A 24,207-nucleotide genomic window follows, 5' to 3' on the forward strand; every position below is an offset into this window, starting at 1 on the left:
CAGGATAGTAATACCTTTCATTCTCTGGGTTTTTTTAGTTGTTGTTGTGGGGTTTTTTTGTTATGCTGTGGTTATGGGTTTTTTTGTGGTGGCTTTTTATTATTATTGTTATTATTATTTAATTATTTTATTTTTGTTTGTTTTGGTTTTTGAACTTTATAGTAATATAAACAAAAAATTACAGGATAACAAAAGATCAAGTTAAAGGCCATAAGGAAAATCAAGACATATGAGAGACATGTGTTTTTGTTTTTGCACTCCTATTTATCCTGTTCAGTATCTTAAAGCAAGAATGATAGATTAATATACTTCATTTCTGAAACAAAATCTCTTGTTTTTAAATCCTTACCAAGCCATCATGAAGTTAAAGCAGTTTTAAGTTTTTTCCAATAAAGTTATTTATACCATCATTAACTATTTATATACTACATACTGTGGTTATACAGTCATTAACTCTCTATTAACTATATAACTATTCTATTTGTGATTTTATGTGCGTACTTCCTAGGAGCTGGCATGTTCAAACTCTTTCTTCTGTGAGGCTACAGGTTTGTTTTTTTTTTTTTTTGGTTTGCTAGCTTGCTAAACCTTCTCAAGAAAAATTAAAATTATAACATGAATCCGTTTAAGAGCTAGATACTTGAAGAAAAATAGTAAGTATTTGTCATGGTAAATCTGGAAGAGAAATATGTTCACACAAATAAGTAGAAGGTTGTAAAATATGTTGTGCAGTCCATTCTTAGTTTTCAAGTAGGTAAAATAATTTGCCAAGTTGGATTCTCTCTTTAAGTCTCATTAATGTAGAAGTACTGTATAGGCTAGCAGCACGAGAAAGATATGACAAGTACAAGTTCTAAAGTTCTGTGAAAATGTGGGCAGCGTTCTCATGGTTCGAGCACTATAAAGCCCTTCTAATCAACATAGATTAAACCATAGCAATTACCCTATGTTCCTTATTTGTTTTTTTAACACTAAACTTGAAATAAATAGTATATTTCTTACAGCTGGAGTCCAGACTGTGGCTTCTTATTTCGTAGATTTTGAATTAAACTTTGGGCAAGTCTGTGTGGTAGCATATAGACTCCTGGCTGAGCTTCGTTATTGGTTTTGTCTTGTTTGATCATTCTGCCTCCCACTCACATCTGTAACAGCTCTTGAACACTCTTGCAGTAGAATTTTTCTGAAGCTGCTCTGCATGCAGTTTGGTTTAGTAATCTGATGTCTGGAAAGACCATTTGTTAGAAAAGGAAGTTGTCTTTCTTCTTTAAGTACAAGTACAAAGACATTGCATTATGTGACCTTTATAGATTTTGCTGGGCTCCTAAGTGAGTAATCCTCATGCCTGCCCTCATCCAAACTCTTCTTCTGCAGTATTGTGATTATAGTGAAAGTACAAGAACCAGCATTGATGGCTAATAGCCATAAGTAGCTACAAAATGAGTTCCGCTCTAACATACTAGCATGACTACTCCAGTGAAAAAGAATATTCAGAAAATGAATAACTTGGTCTTGCTGGATGACATTGCTCAAAGTCTCTATTAAACATGATTAAAAAAATTACAGAAGTATGGCATAGCAGAGCTCCCTATATCCTCTCTCAGCAAAAGCCTTGGAAATACTTCTCTACTAATCTGCGGATATATTTTCCTCAGAGGCTTGCACCTAATTTAAAATTTAACATTTCAAGTGTAAACAAAATCTTCTAAAGGCACTTGCAGATATATTTCAAATTTTATGTCATGATCTATTTAAATAATGCATTACATCCTGAAGCTTTTGGACAGATAGAAATGGTAATTCAGCATCTCTTTCCTTCTTTTCTGGGTTAACTCTCTGTTTAAAACCGGAGTGCGCTTCTCCTTGTATACAAAGTCGATTTCACAAATAATTATATCATTGCTTAGAATTTCCCACCCAGCATTCGTCCTGCTTTATGTCCACTTGGAACTGAGCCAGTGTTATCCTTCGTCATCAGTAACATTTTCTATTTCCCTGGGGTAACCTCGAGAGTATAAGACCGCATATATCAGCTTTCAGACTAAGTTTTTATAAGCTGAAGCAAGGCAGTCTCTCTACTAGATACAGTTCGGCCAAGGGTTCTTTGGATGGGATTAAGCTCTCTGAAGTGACTTTAGAAAAGATGCTTAAGGATTTATTTTGTTAAAACTCTTCTGTGTTAGAACAATAGTAATTCCCAGGGAATTACTACGAGGAACGCAGTGCTACCGGGATAAGGAAACAGAATGAACATTTGTTTTCCTGCAGTTGACTCAAGTGTTGTGGGAAGGAGTGTAAGAATGGGGTTTATGCATGTTGGATAGCACTATCTGTCACCCAGAAACAGGCTTCTTTGAAGGAAGAATATTTGACAGTCACACAGACAAGGAAAAATTAGTTAGCCTGCGCTTCTCTACAATGGAGGTTTGACTTGAAATCACATTTTATTCCCCATTAAAGTTTAGCTCAAATTATGTTCAATACTGGAAATCGTTCTTTCTGATATTCTTAAAATGTAGAGTGGAAATTTGTCAACACCATTGCAAGTTTTCAGCATAAACATTTTATTGAATACCCCAAACCAGTAATGTTACACATTTACAGACAACCACATCTGTATCTTCCATTAATAATCTCTACATGTCATTACAATTTAATTTACTGGGGGGGATTTTGCAATTTACTTATTCGTCTAGTAAACTGTCCCTTAAAAAAATTAGCAACCATTTGCATATGTCATAAGCAGACATAATTCTTAATCCAAGTTATTACAGAATTAACAGTGCCTTAAATGAGAATTGAACACTGTTTGTACATTCTGTCAGAGAAAATGGAACTTTTAAATTAAGAGCATATTCAGCACATCCAAAATTGAAGCTTAGAAATGGACCCGAGATTTGGAAACTTGCATTTACTTCAATCCAGACTGCATCAGTTGGTCAATTGATCTTATAAAACCAACAAACTTTGTCTGTGCTTTCAGCTGCCTTAACTACAACACCAGCATTGTTTTTTAAAAGTGGCTTTAAAAAGAGATTATAAACCTGTCTAGTTTGACTACTCCCTAGTGATACTTAAATGTACTGGCATACTTCTCTTGGACTCCATCCACATGATGATCCTCTGTCTGTTTTCTCATTCTTCTCCCTAATAATGGTAAAGGTTTTCAGATGTTTTTTGTGAAAAAGTCTTCTGTAATGTTTGTAGAGTTTCTTCGGCCTTAGGAAGCATTAGTTTTTCCTATCCAAAACACCCCTGAAGGCTAGATGCAATGTCAACTACTGGTTGTAGCATGGTGGCCCAAGACTTTCCTGAGTCTTTAAGACTCATTGGTCACACAGCTTTGACCAATTTCCTTCCTTCCACCTTCCAGTTTTTCCTAGATACTCATCTTTTGGGTTAAACTAGTGGAGTCATGCAGAAAATGTCCTGGTAATCAGAACCATACTTCAACAAAGGGAAGCTTCATATTGCTCACAGAATACTGTGTGCAATATGACATGTAAGAAATAATCAGTGCACGCTTTAGTTCTCTGAATTGACCTTTGAAAAGTTTTGTGTAATTTGTTTTGACTAGTGTGCTCCAGGGGCAATAACCAAAAGTACAAAAATCTACTTCATATTAATGGGTGGAACACAAGACAAAGGTGACTTTTTTGTTGGTAGATATTTTCTGAGGAAATGGAAGCTAAATAAAACCTTTTTATGAGAAGAGCTAAAGGAAGAAAGCTTCTTTTAGAGTCTAATCCCATTAGATTATCAGGAGATGGCTTAATAGAAATGTGGTGAGAGTGAGCTGTGCTAAATAGCAAGCAACCACTTTCAGATTTAGAAGGATGTGTCCTGTTCCTACAATTCCTGTTCCTTTCTTATGGTGCATCTCTTCTCTACACTTCCTGTTTTCTGTTATTTGTATTTTTAAGTTTGGGTATATGTTTTGCTCAAAAAATCTAGTTGCAGTTTATAATTAGGCATTACTGAAAAGTGAAGGTAGAGATGCATCTTGAAGAATTTATTACACCTGTAACAGTGGGATATCTCCCATATAGTCTAATTAACTACCTAATGCTTCTTTTTCAGGGCTAGTGTGTCAACAGAGGACTGGTGAACATGTTGTTACATCCATTTTTTGTAAATACATGAATGCAAATCCTGTGTCATCAGTCTTATATTTTATATTTAACACCTGTTTGTATTTTTCAGGCCCTGAGATTGCTTTCAGTTTCATCAAGGCCATGGTACAGACATTTCATGCCTCCTTTTCTTGAATTGTCTTTGCTTCTCTCCATTTGGCTTTTCCTTTGGCAGAAACAGTAAAAGTAGGACAAGGAACACATCTTCTTGTATTATTCTAAAGCAGCTGCTAAGCACATTTTTATACAGCTGCAGTCATGAATCCTTCCTGGACCAGTAGTACACTGTTGATAGCACTCTAAAAGGCTTTTATCAACAACTTAATCGCATAGATAGTCCAAATAGTTTACAAAGAACACTTATGGAGGAAAGACTGGCAGATGAAAAATTCCAAGTATGTGGTATTTAATGTGATAAGGCAGATCCTGACTTGTCAATTAATTAATATACAAAAGAAACAAGCACACAGAATGGAGACATACGGTGTCAGAAATGATTTATGATGTATGCAGATGTTTGGCACATAGTTCAAAGAACTTAGCAGAATGAATGGAAGAGAAATCCAGGTGTACTGTAGGAACAGTTCTTGCTTATTGATGGATTGATTTCAATGCAAAAAAGGCATTGAAACAATGTTTCACCTTTACTGTTAGAAATAAGTGAATGTAGACTGAACCCCTATTTTATTTCAGAATCACCCTGTAAGAAAACAAAATCATAGTGCAGGAAAATAAATAAATGGACATTTTAAAAAACCTTGGAAAGATGTTACCATGTTCTGTTATTCTAAAATCCATTGTCCTAGTTATCTGTAGAGAGCTATTAATTGCATTCAGAAACACAAATCATGGTCGAATTATCACAGGACACACACTGTTTAACTTATTGGTGACAGCTTACCAGGGCAAGGCACTGAGTCCTTTGTAGATGAGGTATTGTGAGGAAACACAGCTTTTAGTGTAGGAAATGTTAACTTGGTACTGTGCTTTTGCAGCAGGCTAAGAATATGCATGCAGACAATTGCTGCAGACCAGCTGTTGCTGAGTATCTGGCTGACATGCCACAGCTCCTTCATGTGTCCAGAATGGCACAGGGATAGCAAAGCTTATCTCCCAGGAGACGTGTACTAGGTGACCCCTTGGAATTCCTCCTACTCCTCTAATTCTATCAATTGTACCAAAAAGAAGCTGGGTGATGAAATGCCATCTGAACATGGCAGAACTTCAAAGCACGACTATTTGGTCTAGTCAGTTTAAAGTGTAAGTGCCTGCATAGTTATTTTATTTCTTTTTCCATTAGGACAGCCTAAGCCTGCATCACTCAACCGTGTTTCTACAGTTTGTTGGAACTGTCATCCCTTTTCCTTCCCTTCCCTTCCCCGTAGCATTTTATTTACTGCCTAAAATACTCAGCCACAGTGCCCATGGATACCAGCATGCCTGCCCTAGATCTGGACTCTGGCAGTAATCTGGACAATAATACATGTGAAGATGCAGTTCACTTTCCATTGAAAGTTAGTTATGTGTAAAGCTAATATGAATTAAAGTCATATATTAGTTGTGAAAAATTTTAGATAAAAATAGGTAAAATATAGCTGTACTGATTTAGTTACATGTAAAACTAATGTAAGTGAAACTCACTGCTTAAAGTTTCCCTCATCGTAACAATTTTCTTCATACTTATTAAACCTGCTCGGAGATTAAATTACATATAATTTCCACTCTCTCAGTTGAAAGACTGCTAAATGAGTGACAGTTTTAATGTCTTCTCCAGAAATCCCTGAAGTACTCCTCAGGGAGTCTTATATCAACAGATAGGTACCACTGTGTGAAGCTGACTAAGTCACAACTTCGGCAGTTGCAGCAATGCATTCTAACAGAAAACTTACAGTAGCTGTGAAAAAGGAAATTACTGCCCTCCCTTTTAGGAAAATTTGCCTTCTGTGATCAAGTTCTTGGTGACATCATATACCTTCTTTGTATTTTTGCAAGAGGAATGAGCATCCCTGTCTAAAGTGAGGCAGTGGTCATACGTTGTGTTGTTGATGTTGTTGATAGGTGTTAACACTGCAAGCAAAGCAGGATGCTGACCTGTCAGGTCTACTCTGCATGTTTTCCACTACAGAAACTACTTTGTACTGTATTAATATAAACCAGACAAGGCAACATGAAGAACTGAAATTACTGCACTTATAAATAATGAGGTATTTGTTCTTTTGGGGAGAAAAACAAATTTCTAGTTCATCCTAGTTTGTTTTCCAGCAAACAGCTGTCTTTTATTTTTCTTAAAATAATAGAAGAAAAATCACCTTCTTATTAGCTTCGTCTCTAGAGGTTTTGAATGTTCCTAGCCTGGCGAAAGTCTCAATTACTGTGTGTGTGTATAAGCACATGTTTGTCTCTTCTGTTCATTGTGGAACAAAGGATTTCCTTGAAAGTATCTTTTGAGCTATTTTTTATATTTCAGCAGAATCAGTATATTTGAATAATATAGTGGCATTAGCAAGGGATAACTGCAGTTCAGCTACAGTCATGTTCATTTCAGTTTAGCATTGAAACTGTAAGGAAAATTCAAAAGTTTTAAGTTCAGCTGACAGAATACCCTAAAAATGATGGACAATTTTTTTGGGGAAAAAAAGAGTCAAAAGCTTTCCACATTAAGTTCAAAGTAACACTGACATACTTTCTCTTAAAAAATAGGAATACCTTTGTTGTTCAACGACAGTATAATGACTTTGAATGTGTAATGTAACAGACGTTTTCAAGCAAATGAAAACCTACACTGTTGCACTGTGATATCGTATCTGAAGATAAAAAACAAACAAACAAACAAACCACTTTGTTCCAGGCTATGTCCATGTCAGATTCATTTTGCTAGGTAATCAGCACTTGTTAATAACGATTTAGCAGGAAGTCAGTGAAGTCTGTGCTTCTGTGTTTATAAATTAGTTTCACATCTAAAATAAGACAGAAGAGGGGAAGGGAAAAAGGAAGAAATGTGTTATTGTAAAAACAGAATGGTTAGTGACTGATGGAGGCTGGTGAGCGATGTAGTTTTGAGGTAAAAGTGCAGGATAGTGTCTCAGATTGTAATGTGCCAACGGCTATCTGCACCTAGTGAAATAGGTGCATTCTTTGCTGAATTCCAGCAAGAGGACTTAATTTGCAGAAAGAAGATTCTGTAGTTCAACAAAAAAATTGTTTCTCTTTCTGTGAGTTACTGGTTTTGAAGAGGAAAGAAAAAAACTTAGTTGGTCTTTGTGATTTTTTCTGTTGGTCTTTGTGCTTCTAGTTTTTGTTATAGAAGTCAAAATATACATTCTCTTGAAAAATTTTATTTGTCCAAGACATAATCCTCTGAGGATTGTCTGTGTACTCAGAAGCATTACTGCTTTTAACAGCCAAAATACTTAAAAGATTCCTGTTTCACTCAGCTGACCAGATCTCTTCACAAAAATAATTAGCTGTGCTTCTGTGTGAGATTAAAGATGCTAAAATGGATTTTTACTATAGAGACATAACTAATTCATATTAGACTAGAGTCGGGGAGGGGAGGGAAACTAGAAATAGAAGAATAGAAAATAGCAACTCTTTTCTGTGATATATATATGTGAACATGTATATATCTATAGAAACATATATGTGTAAAGAATGTGAATACGTGCATATGTGTGCCTTTGTATACAGAGGAGTGTTTGCATACATATATACATAAGTGTACATAGATAGATATATATAAGTGTACATAGATAGAGCTATATACAGACAGTGATGCAGTACCAGAGTGCTATGCAGTTCTAAAGCTGTGTGGTAACAAACTGTACCTATATTTATTTTGTGCCATCTCACTTCTAGAGCATTCTGTATTGCCACTTGCAATAATTACAAAGGGAGTCTTATTTTAAAATAGGTGTAAATAAAAAACCCCCAAACAAACCAAAGCAATAGTTTAGATGTTTTGCCTTCTGGTACTTCATCTTAAATCTGATTGTATTTTAAAGGTGGTCCATTCCATCTGAATGTTTGGAAATGTATTAATAAAATTAGAGCATTCTACTGAACTGGATGCATTCTGTTATGTTTGTTGTGATAAACATGGGAGCTGACAAAAAGTCTCAAGATCACTAGGAAATAATGTATTCCCAGTAACACAGAACAAAATTTTGCAAGTCTTAATATTGAAAAAAATACAGAAGATGACTCATACACAATGTGTGGGAAGGAACAAGTGTGTGAAATCTGATTGTTTCTCATAATCAGTCTGAAGACAGAAGAAAGTAACTATTCATCTCTTCTGACTTTAATCCCACGACAGAAATAATTCCTGCCTTTCTCTGTTCTTCCCAGTTTTCTAATTCCTCTGGGTAGAAATAGACTGAGACAAGACAATTTTTGAAAATGTGGAAGCATTTATATAAATCATTGTAGCCATTATTCAGGAAATAATTTGTTTGCTCAACGAGATAATAGGTTTTTGATTGCAGCTTGCTATGTTGTAGCTGTATGCCAGCCATGCCAGCTTTATTTAACTTCTTGGTTGTTGTTTTCTTTTCTTTTTGTTGTTTATACTTGATGTATTTTAAAGAAGGTACACTTTCCCCACAACACATGCAACAATTAAATGCAGTTATCAGTATACTATATTTTAATTTTATTTCTTTTTCTTTTTTTTTTTTTACAGAAGGAAGGAGAAAAAAATCACAAAGTCCGACTAGCAGTTGGAAATGGAGTAAGAAATGATGTATGGAGGGAATTTTTAGACAGATTTGGTGCTGTTAAGATCTGTGAGTTTTATGGTGCTACTGAAGGAAACATTTGTTTCATGAACCACACCGGAAAAATTGGATCTGTTGGACGCACCAATTTCTTTTATAAGGTGACTCTTTATTTACATTTTACTTGGTTAAAAGTAGTGCTGAAAAATTGCATTTCTCAGTTTGATGCTGGGACATGGGACTACAGTCATAAATCCGAGGTAAATTTTTTAAGACAGTCATTGCAAGTTTAGTCGACTCTCCATAATATCTGGGTGCCTACCCCAGTTATATTTTCAGCAGTAACATCTTTTCTTAGAGTTCACCAGGGTCAAAAAGGCCTTGGTCTCTTCTGACAGTTCTGAGTAGGTTCCAAGTACAATTTCAAATCTCTACCACATTAGAGGACAAAAGAGAAAGTTGAATTTGTTTCAGTACCTAAGAACTCATCACATGTAAAATAAGCGTACAAATGTCCTATTCTGACTTGTTTTTCTACAGATTATATTTAAAGATGTTTTCAGATAGAATATTTATGTTGCATATTGCTATGTAAATATTTGTCATAATTGGAAAATAATAGTAATTAAAATACAGTAGCATATAGACATAACTTTAATAGATATTTTATACCTAGGTGTCATTAAAAACAAGTAACTCAAACTACATCTATGCTGTATCATTATACAGAAATGTCAAAGATAATACAATACATATATTATTGAGTAATTGTGATATAGTTGCCAGGATTATAAATTTTAAAATGCTGTGCCCCTTCATTTACCATCTGCTAAATGTGTTTGGTGTGTTCTAGGGTACTAAAACTAGAAAAAAAAAGCCCTTCTGTATTTCATTAGCCTTGAAAACAGCAGTCATATGTCTTGGAGAGAAGGATTATGTTATTATTTATACTACACATGGTGACTTTTCCTTCATCCCTCTGAATAAATGCAGAAATTATTTCAACTTGAAGTTCACACATAGATTTTTTTTTTTTTTTGGTCCTATTAGTGCAATCTTTTAAATGGTTTGAGAAGTCCCTAAGTAATGTGTGTCCCAAGCTTTAGCTAATAATATGAAAGAATATTTAGCAAGGCTTTTTGCAAGGAGACTACATTTTGTTGTTGTTTATGCCAGTTTTTACTCTTCTTGAAATGGATAGTACTACATGCATTGCCTAGAATTTTAAATTGCCTGAGATACCTATCCGTATATACAAGTCCTGCTGACTTAAGTGACGTTTGTGCTCCTGAGGAGAACTGATAGCAAAATGTCCTGACAACATTATTTTCAGAGAATATTGTAAAAGCATTGTTTGTAAATACATCAGAGGTATCTTCTCGAGATGTGCAGATAGGTTCCTAGGCAGCCTGTGTTTCAGGGTCCACAACTTCACTACAGCATCACCACACGACAATCACCACAGACTGCTTCACGAGGAATTCTTCACTTCTGGTCTGGGAACTCAGACTGCAGGGAGGAACATGGAAACACTCAGAAAAGCACCACAGGAGCTAGTGGATTTTTCAGAAACCATTGAGAGCTCAGGAATTTAAGCAGATGACTCCACTGACTCTCTGCCCCACATGCTCTGTAGCATGCATGGTGGCCCTCTGATGCTGATGGGTATCTCTAGCAGGGTACAGATCCACTACAGGAAATCAGGAGTCTGGAATTTAGGGACTAGTAGGTGAGCCAGGAACCTTAGAGTTGATGTTAATTTTTGTTTCAGAGTTTTCTAAATCACATGTCTTATATTATTATGAAATTTGTTATGTTCCAAACCTGAGTAAACTTGTTTTTGGCATTGCAGAACTTTTGGCAGAGTTTTGTCATAAGTCATTACCCTTTTGGAAATACCATGTAAAGGTTACAGCAGATAAAGGATTAGACTTGAAACTACCTATATATTTATTTAATTATCTGTATTTTTAATCAAGTAGTATGTGGGTTTTTCACGTGACACAAACTAAATATGTATTTTGATGCTACAGGTAAGTTAGTTTTTACCTATTCAAGGCATTTGTGTTTTTTGTTAAATACATTTTATGTGTTGCAGATTATTAAACAATGCATTCTGAAGTGTAGCTGTTCTCCTTCTTATACTGCCAAAGGTTGGGGACAAGTAAATGTGATAAAATTAAGGTTCTACAGAACACTTTTATTTTCGTAAAAAAATTGAGAGACATAAGTTAATAAGAAGAGAGATGAATGCTATAGCAGTTGCCAGACATCCAATAAGTCACTGTGTTTATACTAGAAGCAGTGCTCTTGTTTACACTTGTTTATTTTCACACTATATTCTTTATATAAGAGGGATTGGTTCATGTGCTTGAAAGCTTCCCTTGGTATATGAATAAATCAATGTTTATATAGAGTCAGCAAAAAGAAAAGTAGAAGCCTCTGAGTAGCTTTTTATCTTGTAAAACTTAAAATGTTTTGCAAAGAAGATAGTGCATAGATTAACATCATAATGTAATAAACTACTGTTTAATCTTAACATCTGACATATTTAGTTAATATTAATCAATTTTGTTATGTATGACATACCTTATATGTGTACTTTTAAAAATGTGGTATGGAAAAAATATCTAAGACCCTCAGTCATGTCCATCACATGTATATATAAATCTCTTTCTTATACTAAAATAAATTCTGAGTGATGGCAGACAACAAGGGAGCTTGGGATTAATGAGATCTGAGGAAGCTTACAAGAAGGGCTAAAAATAAACCACGCCAAGTACACCTGAATATCAGCATGTAAAAAAAAAAGTAGTAATAAACTGTATTTGTAAATGTAATTTTTCATTAACTTAAGCATATTCAAACTATCACAGCAACCTAAATCTCTTATTCAAAACTCTATAGATCAAAATCAGCTTTGAGCTGAGAAACATTTAAATCTTATAACAAATTTTAAATAACTTCAGCATATAAAATGTCTTTCCCACAGCAGTGCAGAACTAGTATCATGCAATTTCTTCATGCAGTCATAGAAGTGGCAGAAGAGATACTTTTTTGTTTAAATGTTTACTGTTTAGTTTAAATGTAAACAAAGTTAGCTTTAAAAAAATTTTAAGACCCTGGAAAACTGGATTCACAGCAAGAATATTGGCAGGTGTGAATCTAAGCACTGGCAGCTCCTAAGTGCTTTGGCCAATGAAAATTAATGTTTCTGCTCTTTTGACTAGTTCTGAGCTAAAATAGTCTAAGGTACTACAAGTGTATTACAATACATAACTTAAAAGGGTTTTTTCCTTGCTTTTGTTTACATTGGCTAACAAAACTATGTGGGGGACATATGGATCCACTCTTTACAGCATACATAAGGCATTACAAGTATATTTTAAAAAACATCTCTGAGACATTATGCTCCGGAATTTTTTTTCTTAAATTTCAGTTTTTAAAGATGCTTGAAACTAAATCTAGTACACGTAATGCTTTGTTTTATAAACAGATATTCTTCCAGAGAATTCAACAATATTTAATCTCTAAAACAAGTAAGTAATAAACAGCAGTAGCTTGTGATCTTTATTTTCTGAAAAAGGCTCTGTGAGCATTCACTGTAAATGGAAGCTTTAGGAATTTCAAAATTATTTTCAAATCATTATTTAAACTCACATATTTCCAGTCAATTAAAAAAAAAAAAAAGGAGGGGGAGAAAGCTGTTATTAGGTTACATCCAGGCAGCACAGTAATAGACAATAATGTTGCAGATTAACTCATTTTAAATTTCCGCTAGCTAAATTATGCTTTTTGTTTGCTACATTTATGTGGTGCTTCAGGCAGTAAAATGGAGATTAAAATGATGAATATTGCATGCAGTAGTCTGTGAAAATAATATGGTAATGCTTCAACAGCTCAGGTCTTCTTCCCTATTAAATTTTAAATAATGAGGTGAACCAAATGTAAGTCTGTGCCCAGACTAAATACTTTACAGTGGAGCTTTCATTTTCTGATATTTAATATGAAAAGCAAGCTTAGAATCATAGAATGATTTAGCTTGGAAAAGACCTTTGCACAGACACAGTTGTTTGCACAGAGTTTATATGAACTCATTATGCATATCTAATACAATACATGGTATTTTCTTTTAATTATGTATTTGCACAAGTATTATTTTGAACACCTAACTGGAATAGGCCTAGTTAATACTCTAAAGTTGTAGGCACTGAAAATTGTATACATCAACACAGTATAGTCATATATAGTAAAAGTCTTAACAGTTTTTAGATGATCTTAGATAATAAATTACAGTTTCTAAGTGTTTATAGCAACTTAAAATAATTCTTTATTCCTTCAGAGCTCAATTGCTGTATCTTGTCAACGTACTATTCTGTATGATGCATTATCTTAAGCTATTCTGATAAAACACAAAAACAAAATAACACTTCATTTTATACAATTTCACTTTTATTATTTATATTATTCATTGCATTTGGCCTGTCATATGAAATGTATTAAAGTAATGTCAATGTAAAAAAAAAGGAAAGCAAAAAAGAGCAGCATTTAAATGTAGGCATCCATAAGAAAAGATCATAAGAGAAAAATTACTCTTATTCTGATCCTCGAGGATAACACAACTATTTTCTAATCGAGGCAAACTTTCTGGTTCTCAGATTCTTGGCTTTGGTAAATGCCTATAGTCTGAGGTTAATTAAAAAAATTACCATTCACTTCATGGAAATTGTGTCCCATTCTTGAATCATTACTTTATTTTGCAAGCTATGACCTTTTTCCTTTGATCAACTGTTAAAAATATCTTTTTGATTCAGGCTTAGACTGGAAGGAAAACACATTGAAAAGACTCAGAGAAACAATTTTTTCCAGATGAGACTGAATTTGTGGGATTAATGTTTGATTCAAGTTGCTATTTATTCAGACTTTCTTGAAAACAAAAGTATCTGATATAGTTACAACAACATTTCAAATTAGGGTAAAGCAAATATGCAACTCTTCTTCCGAATTAGTTGCAGAAAAGCAAAGATATTTATGTTTTAGCATCCTACCCTTTACTTCATTCACTTTCATAAAACTGTCCTTAAATTATACTGCATTTCTTTATTGTGAAGAGTGCAGGTGTATATTCATATGTTTTATAAAATTGTTTCCCTGGTGACCAAGATTTCTCCAGGAGAAGATAATTACATACCTTTGGTTTGACTAGGTGTTAAATGTTGCTGATACATTCCTTTATGAAAAAGGAAAACAGAATCCCAAACTGGGCAAACTATTTCCTTAGAATAATAACTGCAAACACAGTGGTCCAAATAGTATCAAGCATATGGTATCAGTCAGTGTCTCTTAAAGATCCAGCTTGTATTTTTATCACAGTAGAAAAAATGAAGCAAAATAAGAGTCAAATGCCGTATATTTGAGGAAAAAAAACCCCAATTGCGATTTCTGGTTTTGATTAGAGTATCTTGTCCTCTCCTTCAGCTTCCTTGGAGCCACAGGAGTATAAATCCTTCTGCTGGTGTTCACCTTCCACCACTATACACCTGCCTGAGAAAGCAAGAGGGAAGAACTGAGGCTAGCTAAGCAAGGGTAAAGCCCAGTGGGAAGCAGGTTTCCCTTTGTGAGGAGATTTAGGCCTTTGCTTTGCCAGCTGTTTTCAGTGCCAGAGGATCCCAAAAACATATCAGTCACCACCACTAAAAGTCACTTAAGTACCAGATACGCGTCTATTATCCTGACTAGTGTAGGCTTTTCCACTGATAATGTGGATCCCATAACTTACTTGTAAGAAAATTGACAAAAGGACAGTTCTTGTCTTCATTTATAAAAATGTTTTTGATTTTGCTTAACTCCAGGAAATGGCGTAAGTTTACATACAGAGTATTTTTAGTTTTAAATGAAACTGCGTTCTCCTTTTAGATGAGGAAGACTGGAGTACAGGTTTCCCAGCTTATATTTGCTGCCACCAGATGTCACTGTGTAGATAAATAACCGATGACTTTTTCCCTTTTTTAGCTTTTTTTCCCATTTGATTTAATCAAGTATGATTTCCAAAAAGATGAACCAATTAGAAATAAGCATGGTTGGTGTGAAAAAGTTAAGAAAGGTAAGTGTTTATATTAACAGGATATTATGGCCTATTGATTTTAATAGAAGCACTCCAGAGAATTTTTAAAGGAGTCTTGCTATCATGTTAATGCAATATGCCAACAACAACTATTACTCTTTGCTCTGAAAATAAAAGCAATATGATTTTTGATCTAAGACAAAACATCATTAAACATACCAGTGCTGATACCAGAAGAACCCAGGAGGTCTTTGGATACATTCAGAGAACAGTGATGTTCAAAAGTGATGGTATGATATTATTATCTTTGAATACGTAGATAGTGATATCTGTGTTTTTAAAAGGAGTTTAGCACAGGGAGATGGTTGCCAAAGAGATCTACAGGAAACACTGGTGGATTAGAGCAAATGTTTTCGATGAGAGATTGTTTCTGACTAAGTGATGTGATTCAGCTTAAAAATTAAAAAAAAAAAAAAAGGCAAAATAACAACAAAATTATTTGATTATAGATGTCTTCAAAACGCTTATCAAATATATGATACGTCATGGTTATACCATTTTCCAAAGTGTTTATTAGATACTGAAGCATCTCTTGAACTATAGGAAGGTAATAGCTGAAACTGAAGCAAGAAGAAGTCATATTAAAGGTCAGGCAGACAGTTTTAACAGGGAGTTGAAGCAGATTTTTCAAAGGAGAAGAAAATAAGTCCCTGAAACATGAAATTTTATAGGAATTTATTCTCTAGGGATGTCAGACTGAGCTGTTAAGGGAACACATACCACTCAGACTAATAAAAAGCATTATCTCTGTCTATAGTCTTTGTCTCACCCATGCCCTGTGTCTTCAGAGCACCACGGCTGCAGTGACACTGCCAGTGAACTAAATACTTCTGCTTTAACCACTACCAATTTTTGGAAAACAGGCACAGGTATTTTATGAGGAAGAAGTCTTAAAAGTTATGCATATTTCCAGAAGCATTTTTTTTTTATATTTTCATTTTTTGTCTCTGATACAAAGTAATGTAACTCTCAAGCTTTACTCTTCACAACTTGCTCCCAAAAGGTTATTTCCTACAATTATTCCACTTTCAGCAAACTAGTACCTTGATACACTACATGCCTAATAGGATATTCCTTTCCCTGTCTCTCTTTATTTTTTTAGGAAAAAAAATTTGTATTAAAACTTTCATATTTTACTCCAAAAAGTAAAATGATGATGCTTTATCACTTTAATGAATATTTTAAAGAAGTGTTCTCAGAACTTCTGAAAGGAGACTAAATAGGGACTTAATGTCTGGGTTGAGCACCTACTTTTTATTAACACTAGTTTTTCAGTAGGAAGCTGATGAAGCTGAGACTCATCTTTGGAAACTCAGTAAGATGTGAGGAGTGAGACATAATATCAACTTGAATTGTGCACTTTGGGAGGACAATAAACCTATTAGTGAGCTTACAATTGATAGGTGACAGTTCTGGGAGAAAACTGATGAGTCGCTAGGAAGAAGTACAAATGACTCAGAATTTCAGTGAACAATACTGTAAGTAATATTAATGTTAAATACAGGAAATTTCCAGTGATACCTTAGGTTTGTATTCTTTTAACTTCTCTGTATAGGTGAGGCTGGTCTTCTCATTTCCAAAGTCAATGCGAAGAACCCCTTCTTTGGTTACGCTGGCAATAAGAGACACACAGAAAAGAAATTACTCTGTGATGTATTTAAGAAGGGAGATCTTTATTTTAATACTGGAGACCTAATGGTTCAAGATCATGACAATTTTCTATATTTTTGGGACAGGATTGGAGATACCTTCAGGTATAATTATTGTTTCTTTTCACATTTCATTAAAAATATACAGAATAGAGTAATACTTTTATATTTGTTTTTGACCACAAGTGTTCAGTTTATTATATTGTGATGTAGTTTATAATGATCCTGAAGTGGATGATAGCGGCTTAATTTGGTCACAAGTGTTCCTCTGTATTTGAATAGCTCATTTTCAGAAGGTTTTGTAGGACTTCCAGTTCTTTGGACACTCCTTTCCATAAGCATATAACTAGTGATGGTTTTGCTGTGACCAAGCAAGTTGGATACTGATGTGGAGAAAAACGTATCAAATAGTAGAGATGATACATTTAAATACATGTAAAAATTTTGGAAACAGTTGTTTTAAACTTTCGATGTCTGGTATAGTGGTTCTAATACCCAGTAACATTTGAATTGCAACATGATCTGGTGATCAGATCAATACAACAATGTGACAAGTGTGAAAAATCTAAGGTGGTGTTAGTCTGAAATGAATGGAGCTTCTACTAAAGTTAATGCTTTTTAAAGAGGAGGTGTCCATATGTTTCCACGGGATTATTTTTTTCACATTTTAGGTGGAAAGGGGAGAACGTTGCAACTACAGAAGTTTCTGATGTCCTTGTGATGCTGGACTTCATACAAGAAGCAAATGTGTATGGTGTGCCTGTGCCAGGTAAAAGCTTTAGTTGTATGTGTTTCTTCTCCTAGGTTAGTTGGAGTTATGATTTCATATTTTGATTTCATATTTTAAACCCATGAATCACTTTTGGTTGAGTCATCTGTTTAATACCTAGTTAAAGTGTAAATGCAGGTAATGAAATACCACCAGATTGTGAATGAGCCAGTGAATCATGCATTTTTATTTGTATGCAGTTATGTGTATTTTTGAAAAGCTATCATGCATGAATTTGTGAGAGCTACATAACCTAAATTTAAGATTTATTAAATTCACATCTGTGGAAAATCCAGACATCCATGTGTCCAAATAAAATGTCAACAAGGTAAGAATAAAGTAACTCTAAAGGAAAATGTATGAAGACATTATTCTGTCTTATTTCAACTTTCACTTAGCCTCATAAAATAACTGTAAACAATTAATATTACAAAACCAAGGACAAAGTGAAAGAGAATACAAAGAGTAAAGTAAATAAATTATTAAGAAAAAAACCCATTAATTTATTTTTAATAATGATTGTTTTGTTTTGTTATTTTTCATGACATCTTATGGGCTCGATTCTTATTCATGTTAAATCTTTTTAAAAAATGAATACTAGGTTTTTGTTGGCATAAAAATAAGTTTCTGTATAGGAGTCTGTATGGTGCTGTGCTTTGCACTGGTGGCTAAAACAGTGTTGATAACTCACCAGTGCCTGGCTACCACTGACCAAAACTTGCATTGTACCAGGCTTTCTGCCTGCAGCAAGTATACTAGGGATTGGCAAGGACTTTTGGGAGCAGATGTAAATGGGAGAGTGGGCTGAAACTAACCAAAAGGATATTCCATATCATACAATGCCGTGCTTAGTTATAAAAACTGGAGGAAAGGAAGTGGATATTTGTGGCTGTGGCATTTGTCTTCCCAAACAGCCACTGTATGCCCTGAGTGAGGCCCTGCCCTATAGGAAGTAGCAGGACATCTGCCTGATGATGAGAAACGTTGAATGATGTCCTGGTTTTGCTTTGCTTGTGCCTGTAACTCTTGCTTTCCCTATTAAACTGCCATTATCTTGATAGCCACGTCTTGCTTTCCCTTCTGCTGCCTTCCCATCCCATGGGAGAAGGGAGTGAGAAGCTGGCTGGATGTTTGGTTGTTGGCATGGGTAAACACAAGGAGTTCAAAATGTGAAGAAGGTGTAATTTACTTGTATTTTAAAGCCATACAACAAGAAAGATTGTAGTAAAGAAGGCTGTCTGAAAACCAGACTCCAAAATATGAGAGCTGCTCATTTCCTGTACAATATTTATCTGTTTACCTACACAGTTTATGTGAGTGTCTTGATAATTGCACTTAAAAGATAAACAAACCAAGTTTCATTACAGATTTTGTAGTATTAGCAACCAACCAACCAAACCAAAACAAAGATAAGGCAGAACATCTCTGCTGTTACTGCTAGCTGATAGTTAAAGTGTGCAGTTAGTTTTGACTGCTAAAGTTGATTGCTTTTATATTTTATTGATTTTTTTTCTTTCCGAAAGACACAAAGTGCTCTCTCTTTCCAGACAAACAATTAAGAACTTTTAATCTCTCTCTCTCTGTTAACAATCTGCAGATCTACAGTTTTATGAAAAGATAGTGGCAAGAGAGAGAGAGACTAAAACTGAAGCATAATTGGTTAATCCAGGAAAGAGGCTCATCACTCTTGTTTCTGAGAGAGGAATGGTGTTGACGTTTATCCCCCTTTATTGATTAATATCAAGCATGGGACTCCATTTGCTCTTACCCACCACACTCATTTACAGCATTATTGCTTAATTGATCACCTGAATGATCTCCAAATATGTGTAATACTACATAAAATATGAATGCAATCTTGCATCTTTATTGAAACTCAGAAGGTGAAACGTGACTGCCAGTTTGCTAGTGCGCTACAGTATTTTTTTGTAAGGTTCATCCCTAAAATGTCAACTTCGTTCATTTCTCAAAATTCTCATCTCACTTCTTTTTCCCCAGATCATGAAGGAAAAGCAGGAATGGCCTCTGTTATTTTAAAGCAGAATACATCATTAGACCTGGAGCAAACGTATAAGCAAGTAGTGACTTATCTACCGAGTTATGCTTGTCCCCTTTTCTTAAGAGTCCAGGTAAGCTGCATTATTGCATTGTACATACAAACATCTACATCATTTAAATGCAGAAATGGCTAAGTGAATAACAGAAACTGCTTGTTCATGTATCACTTAACCCAGTTTTAGACCCAGTCCTATTCTCTGTCTTCATTAATGGAGTTCTGGGAAAGGGATTACACAAAAAGTCAATAAATTTGCAGATTATGTTTAAACAGGAGAAATTGTACAAATGAGGAAGGACGGAGATCATACAAAAGGATTTAGGGAGATTAGAATCATGAGCATTGTAAAACAAAGAGATCCAGATTAAAAAATGTGAACAATTGCATCAGGAGAAAATAATCTAAAATCCATTTTATTCAATAGAATAGAGAGAATAAAGAAGTACAGCTAAAGCAGGAGATATCAATCATGCACAATAAAACAAATGCTATTTTCTGTGTAAGCTAACGACAAATGTTAAAAGAAAAGATACTAGGTAAATTGAAAAGGTGAATTAAAAATGTACGTTATTGTCATCACCACGGTAATCATCAGTCATCCCTATTTCTGTACTACTTCCCTCTAGTAACTGTCCAGTTTGGGGAAAAAAATACTCCCTCCCCCAAAGAGTTAAAAATATGAATACAATACAGGGGATTACATAGGGCTAGGAAAAAATGGAGCGTAGAAAACAGATAATAATAATAAAATACAGATAATAATAATAAAATACAGATAATAATAATAAAATACAGATAATCACAATAATTGAAATATGATGAGCATCTTCAGTTCTGGTTAGTGTTTTGAAAACATCATGATAAAGATGAACAGAAAAATGTTTTTGAGGATGCTTGTGAAGGAGTCTCCTAAGTCTGAGGAGCAGATGAAAAAAGTAATCATCATTTAAAGAGAGAAGCTAAATTATGGAACTTGGTTCCCTAGGCTAACCAGAGACTGAATACTGATTCAGAATAAAGAATGGAAAGGAAAAGACTGCGAAAGACCTTGAAATTGAAATATACGTATTTCTATCTACAAGTCCAGGAAGATATCTTTTGCAGCAGCATTCTGATATGAACGAGCAAGATTAGACTTGAGAATGTTGCAGTAGTCAGTTTATGAAATTATGATAACCTAGTCGAGATTTACTCCTGTATAGATGCACAAAAAAGCCTTTATGCTGGACAGAAGGAATCTGAATCTTGGATGTAGCATTGACATCAAGTATCTGGAATTTCAACTAAAATTTAAATGCTTACATTACAGATGAATTGCTGTTGGTAAAGCTGTTATTAATTGAGAAAAAAGGTAGTGGGTGAAACTTCAAGGGAAGAAATTAAAAATGTATTAAGCTTGATATAATCATACTTTAGAAGATGTCAGAACGTTTCTTAGACCAACCAGAGCAGGTACATACAATGTGGAGGTACACCTGGAGTAGATACAGCAGCTCTTTGACATTTTTGTTGGACATCATACTTAATTTTTCTTTTTCAGAGATTGCTAGCATATATAATATATATATATATATAAGCTATATATATAATGTATGTATGTATGTATGTATATAAATATAAAGACAGAAGAGAATCACAGAATCACAGAATTAGCTGGGTTGGAAGGACCTCCGAGATCATCAAGTCCAACCCTTGATCCAACACTGCCGTGGTTCCCAGACCATGGCACTGATGCCACATCCAGTCTCATCTTAAAAACCTCCAGGGACAGAGAATCCACCACTTCCCTGGGCAGCCCATTCCAATGGCTGATCACCCTCTCTGGAAAGAAATTCTTCCTAATATCCAACCTAAACCTCCCCTGGCACAGCTCAAGACCCAGCCCTCTTGTCTTGCTGAGAGTTGCCTGGGAAAAGAGACCAACCCCCCCCGGCTCCCCCCTCCTGTCAGGGAGTTGCAGAGAGTGAGGAGGTCTCCCCTGAGCCTCCTCTTCTCCAGGCTGAGCCCCCCCAGCTCCCTCAGCCTCTCCTCACAGCACTTGTGCTCCAGTCCCTTCCCCAGCCTCGTTGCTCTCCTCTGGACCTGCTCCAGGACCTCCATGTCCTTCCTGAGCTGAGGGCCCAGAACTGGACACAGCACTCCAGGGGTGGCCTCACCAGCGCTGAGTACAGGGGAAGAATCACTTCCCTGGACCTGTTGGCCACACTGTTCCTGAGCCAGGCCAGGATCCATTGGCCTTCTTGTCCCCCTGGGCACACTCTGGCTCCTGTTCAGCTCCCTGTCCATCCCCACTCCCAGCTCCCTTCCTGCCTGGTTGCTCTCCAGCCACTCTGTCCCCAGCCCGTGGGGCTGCAGGGGGTTGTGGCCAAAGGGCAGGACCCGGCCCTTGGCCTGGTTGAACCTCATCCCCTTGGAATCAGCCCATGGATCCAGCCTGTCCAGGTCCCTCTGCAGAGCCCTCCTGCCTTCCAGCTGATCGACACTCCCCCCCAGCTTGGTGTCATCTGCACATTTGCTGATGATGGACTCAATCCCCTCATCCAGATCATCAGTAAAGATATTAAACAGGACTGGGCCCAACACTGATCCCTGGTGTGCTCCCAGCAGCCGTTTAAATCCCTCCTGGGTGGGCTGGGTTCTGGCCCCTAGTCAGCTGATTGGCCTCCCAGGAGATCTCCAGAAGATGATGAAGAGAGATCATAAAGCTGGGCTGAGTAGAGGTAGGGAGAATAGAGAAGAGAGTCTTACTAGAGGTGCCTCCCACTACTTTTCCAAGGTACACAGTGGCCTGAAAACACAAAATGTATGGTCAAGGTCTGTCTTCCTTTGGACTTGCTGAATATACATACGGCTAATATAGTATGTGACTCTTTCAACCCCTCTTTTAAGGTGACAACAAATGATTATATAGAGAATTTTCTGAGTTTTATCATTAAAGAGCTCTTGATAGTGATGGTTTTTACTCACACGTTCTTTATGATGTGTAGTTTAACACATTTTATAATGTGCACGGTGAAGGAGATTGATTGTCTCAGGCAGGCTGGGGCTGCACCACATGTGACACTAATGAGACATTGCACAGGGATGCAGAAAGAAATGAGCTCTAGCTTCTGTCCACCACACCTCCTTGTATTGGTCTGTAGCAGCACACAAGTTCTAGATTTCCAGCACAATGAGAGTAAACAGTATTGATCTTATATCAAGTAAGATTTTGAAAAGCACATGTGAATGTGAGCAAAAGAGAAGAAGCTTCCCTTCTGAATAATGTATCTTCCTCACTTCTACAGGAAAAAATGGAAATGACTGGAACATTCAAACAACAAAAATTTCGCCTTGTGGATGAAGGTTTTAATCCATCTACAATTACTGATCCTCTTTATTTTTTAGATAATTCTAAGAAAGCATATGTCTTGTTAACCAAAGAAGTACATGAGATGATCTTATCTGGGAAAATGAAGCTTTAATTAACCAAATAATAGGCTCTTAAGTATCAGTCCATAGGACCTATTGTATGAGAAAACAATAAAAGTAATTACCAGTATTTATACATAGTTATCTCCAGAATAATGTTTTATATATTTGGTATTTACATTCAGATATATCTTATATCTTTACTTACTTTATCATTATTTTTATTGATCACTTTTTACCTCTTGAGACAAATTTCTAAGTAAATAACCTGTAAAACATGATTGAAATCTATTTTATCTTAACTTTGGAATATAAATGCTGAATCTGATACTTTTTCTTAGTACTAAATGAACATGAATGATAAAAAATGATAAAAAAATATTCAATATATAAAGATATTGTGTCACACATTGTGTCTAAAAAGAAAAAATACGCGAGTAACATCTTTTTTTATGCAGTTTATATTTTATATGTACTTCTCAATATGTATTTCAAGAAGTAAAAATTCCACAGTGGCTGGAAGAAAAAAACAACTCTTCTGCAGAGACTTTCCTGATGGAATGTAAGATGAAAGAAACTGAAGCAGAAGAAAGCTCTCCAAACAAAGCCAAATACTAACATCACTGCTGAGATTTTTTTTTTTTGGTCATAATCCACCCTCTTTTGTTTGTTAAACTGGCTGTTTGGACTGTCAAATTCTGAAGACAAAGCAAACTTTTGCAAAATGTTTATCAGCAGATGAACAATAGGCAGAGAAAATCTGCCTACTTAATGGGGAAAATTGTTCATATAGCGTAAAAAGAATTATTGCAGGACTTTGTCATGCATACTGACTAAGAAATAGCTTCCTTACTCTTATTAATGACTGTTATAGATCATTATTTAATAAATATAAAATATAGTAGAAAATTTAAAATTCTAAATTGTGTGTCCTAATAATTGCTTTTTATGACTTTTAAAATAAAATATAAGATAATTTAAACCAAATACCCTACGGTCTCAGTTTGATTTAAGTCTGATTGCATAAAGTCTGTTTTCTAGCCTCTCTTGATACACTGTGTGCTCAGTGTCATCTTCTAATGGATTGTGATGATCTCGGAATCAGCCAGAAGCAATATCAGAGAATACTGAAAGGGTGACTCTCTTCAACACGGGGCATCATATTTCTCTCTTCTGTCACAACAGTGGTATGAAACCAGGTTCTCATAAAAGAGTAGGATGTAAGACATTTTAAAAATAACTACATTTTCTTGTGTCTTACTAATTTTTACACCTAACAAGACACTAGAACCTGTGTCAACTCTTGAATCTCTGATTATCACTTTCACTGATTCTCCTTAAAAACCCAAACCA

At 35.3% G+C, this 24,207-nt stretch overlaps 1 protein-coding gene across 1 annotated transcript in view; it reads left to right on the plus strand.

Annotated features, from left to right (window-relative positions):
- Window positions 1-23,807, plus strand: part of SLC27A6 (solute carrier family 27 member 6) — a 37,993-nt gene extending 14,186 nt beyond the window's left edge. Inside the window, exons 5-10 of the mRNA XM_018085931.1 lie at window positions 8,812-9,006; window positions 14,858-14,948; window positions 16,525-16,723; window positions 17,290-17,387; window positions 19,386-19,516; window positions 22,731-23,807. Of these exons, the coding sequence (XP_017941420.1) occupies window positions 8,812-9,006; window positions 14,858-14,948; window positions 16,525-16,723; window positions 17,290-17,387; window positions 19,386-19,516; window positions 22,731-22,907 (891 nt within the window). The 3' untranslated portion in view covers window positions 22,908-23,807. The remainder of the gene's footprint in view (window positions 1-8,811; window positions 9,007-14,857; window positions 14,949-16,524; window positions 16,724-17,289; window positions 17,388-19,385; window positions 19,517-22,730) is intronic.
- Window positions 23,808-24,207: the final 400 nt, after the last annotated feature.

Source organism: Manacus vitellinus, unplaced genomic scaffold (assembly GCF_001715985.3).
Source record: "Manacus vitellinus isolate BGI_N305 unplaced genomic scaffold, ASM171598v3 scaffold_9_pilon, whole genome shotgun sequence".
In the NCBI taxonomy this organism is placed as follows: domain Eukaryota; kingdom Metazoa; phylum Chordata; class Aves; order Passeriformes; family Pipridae; genus Manacus; species Manacus vitellinus.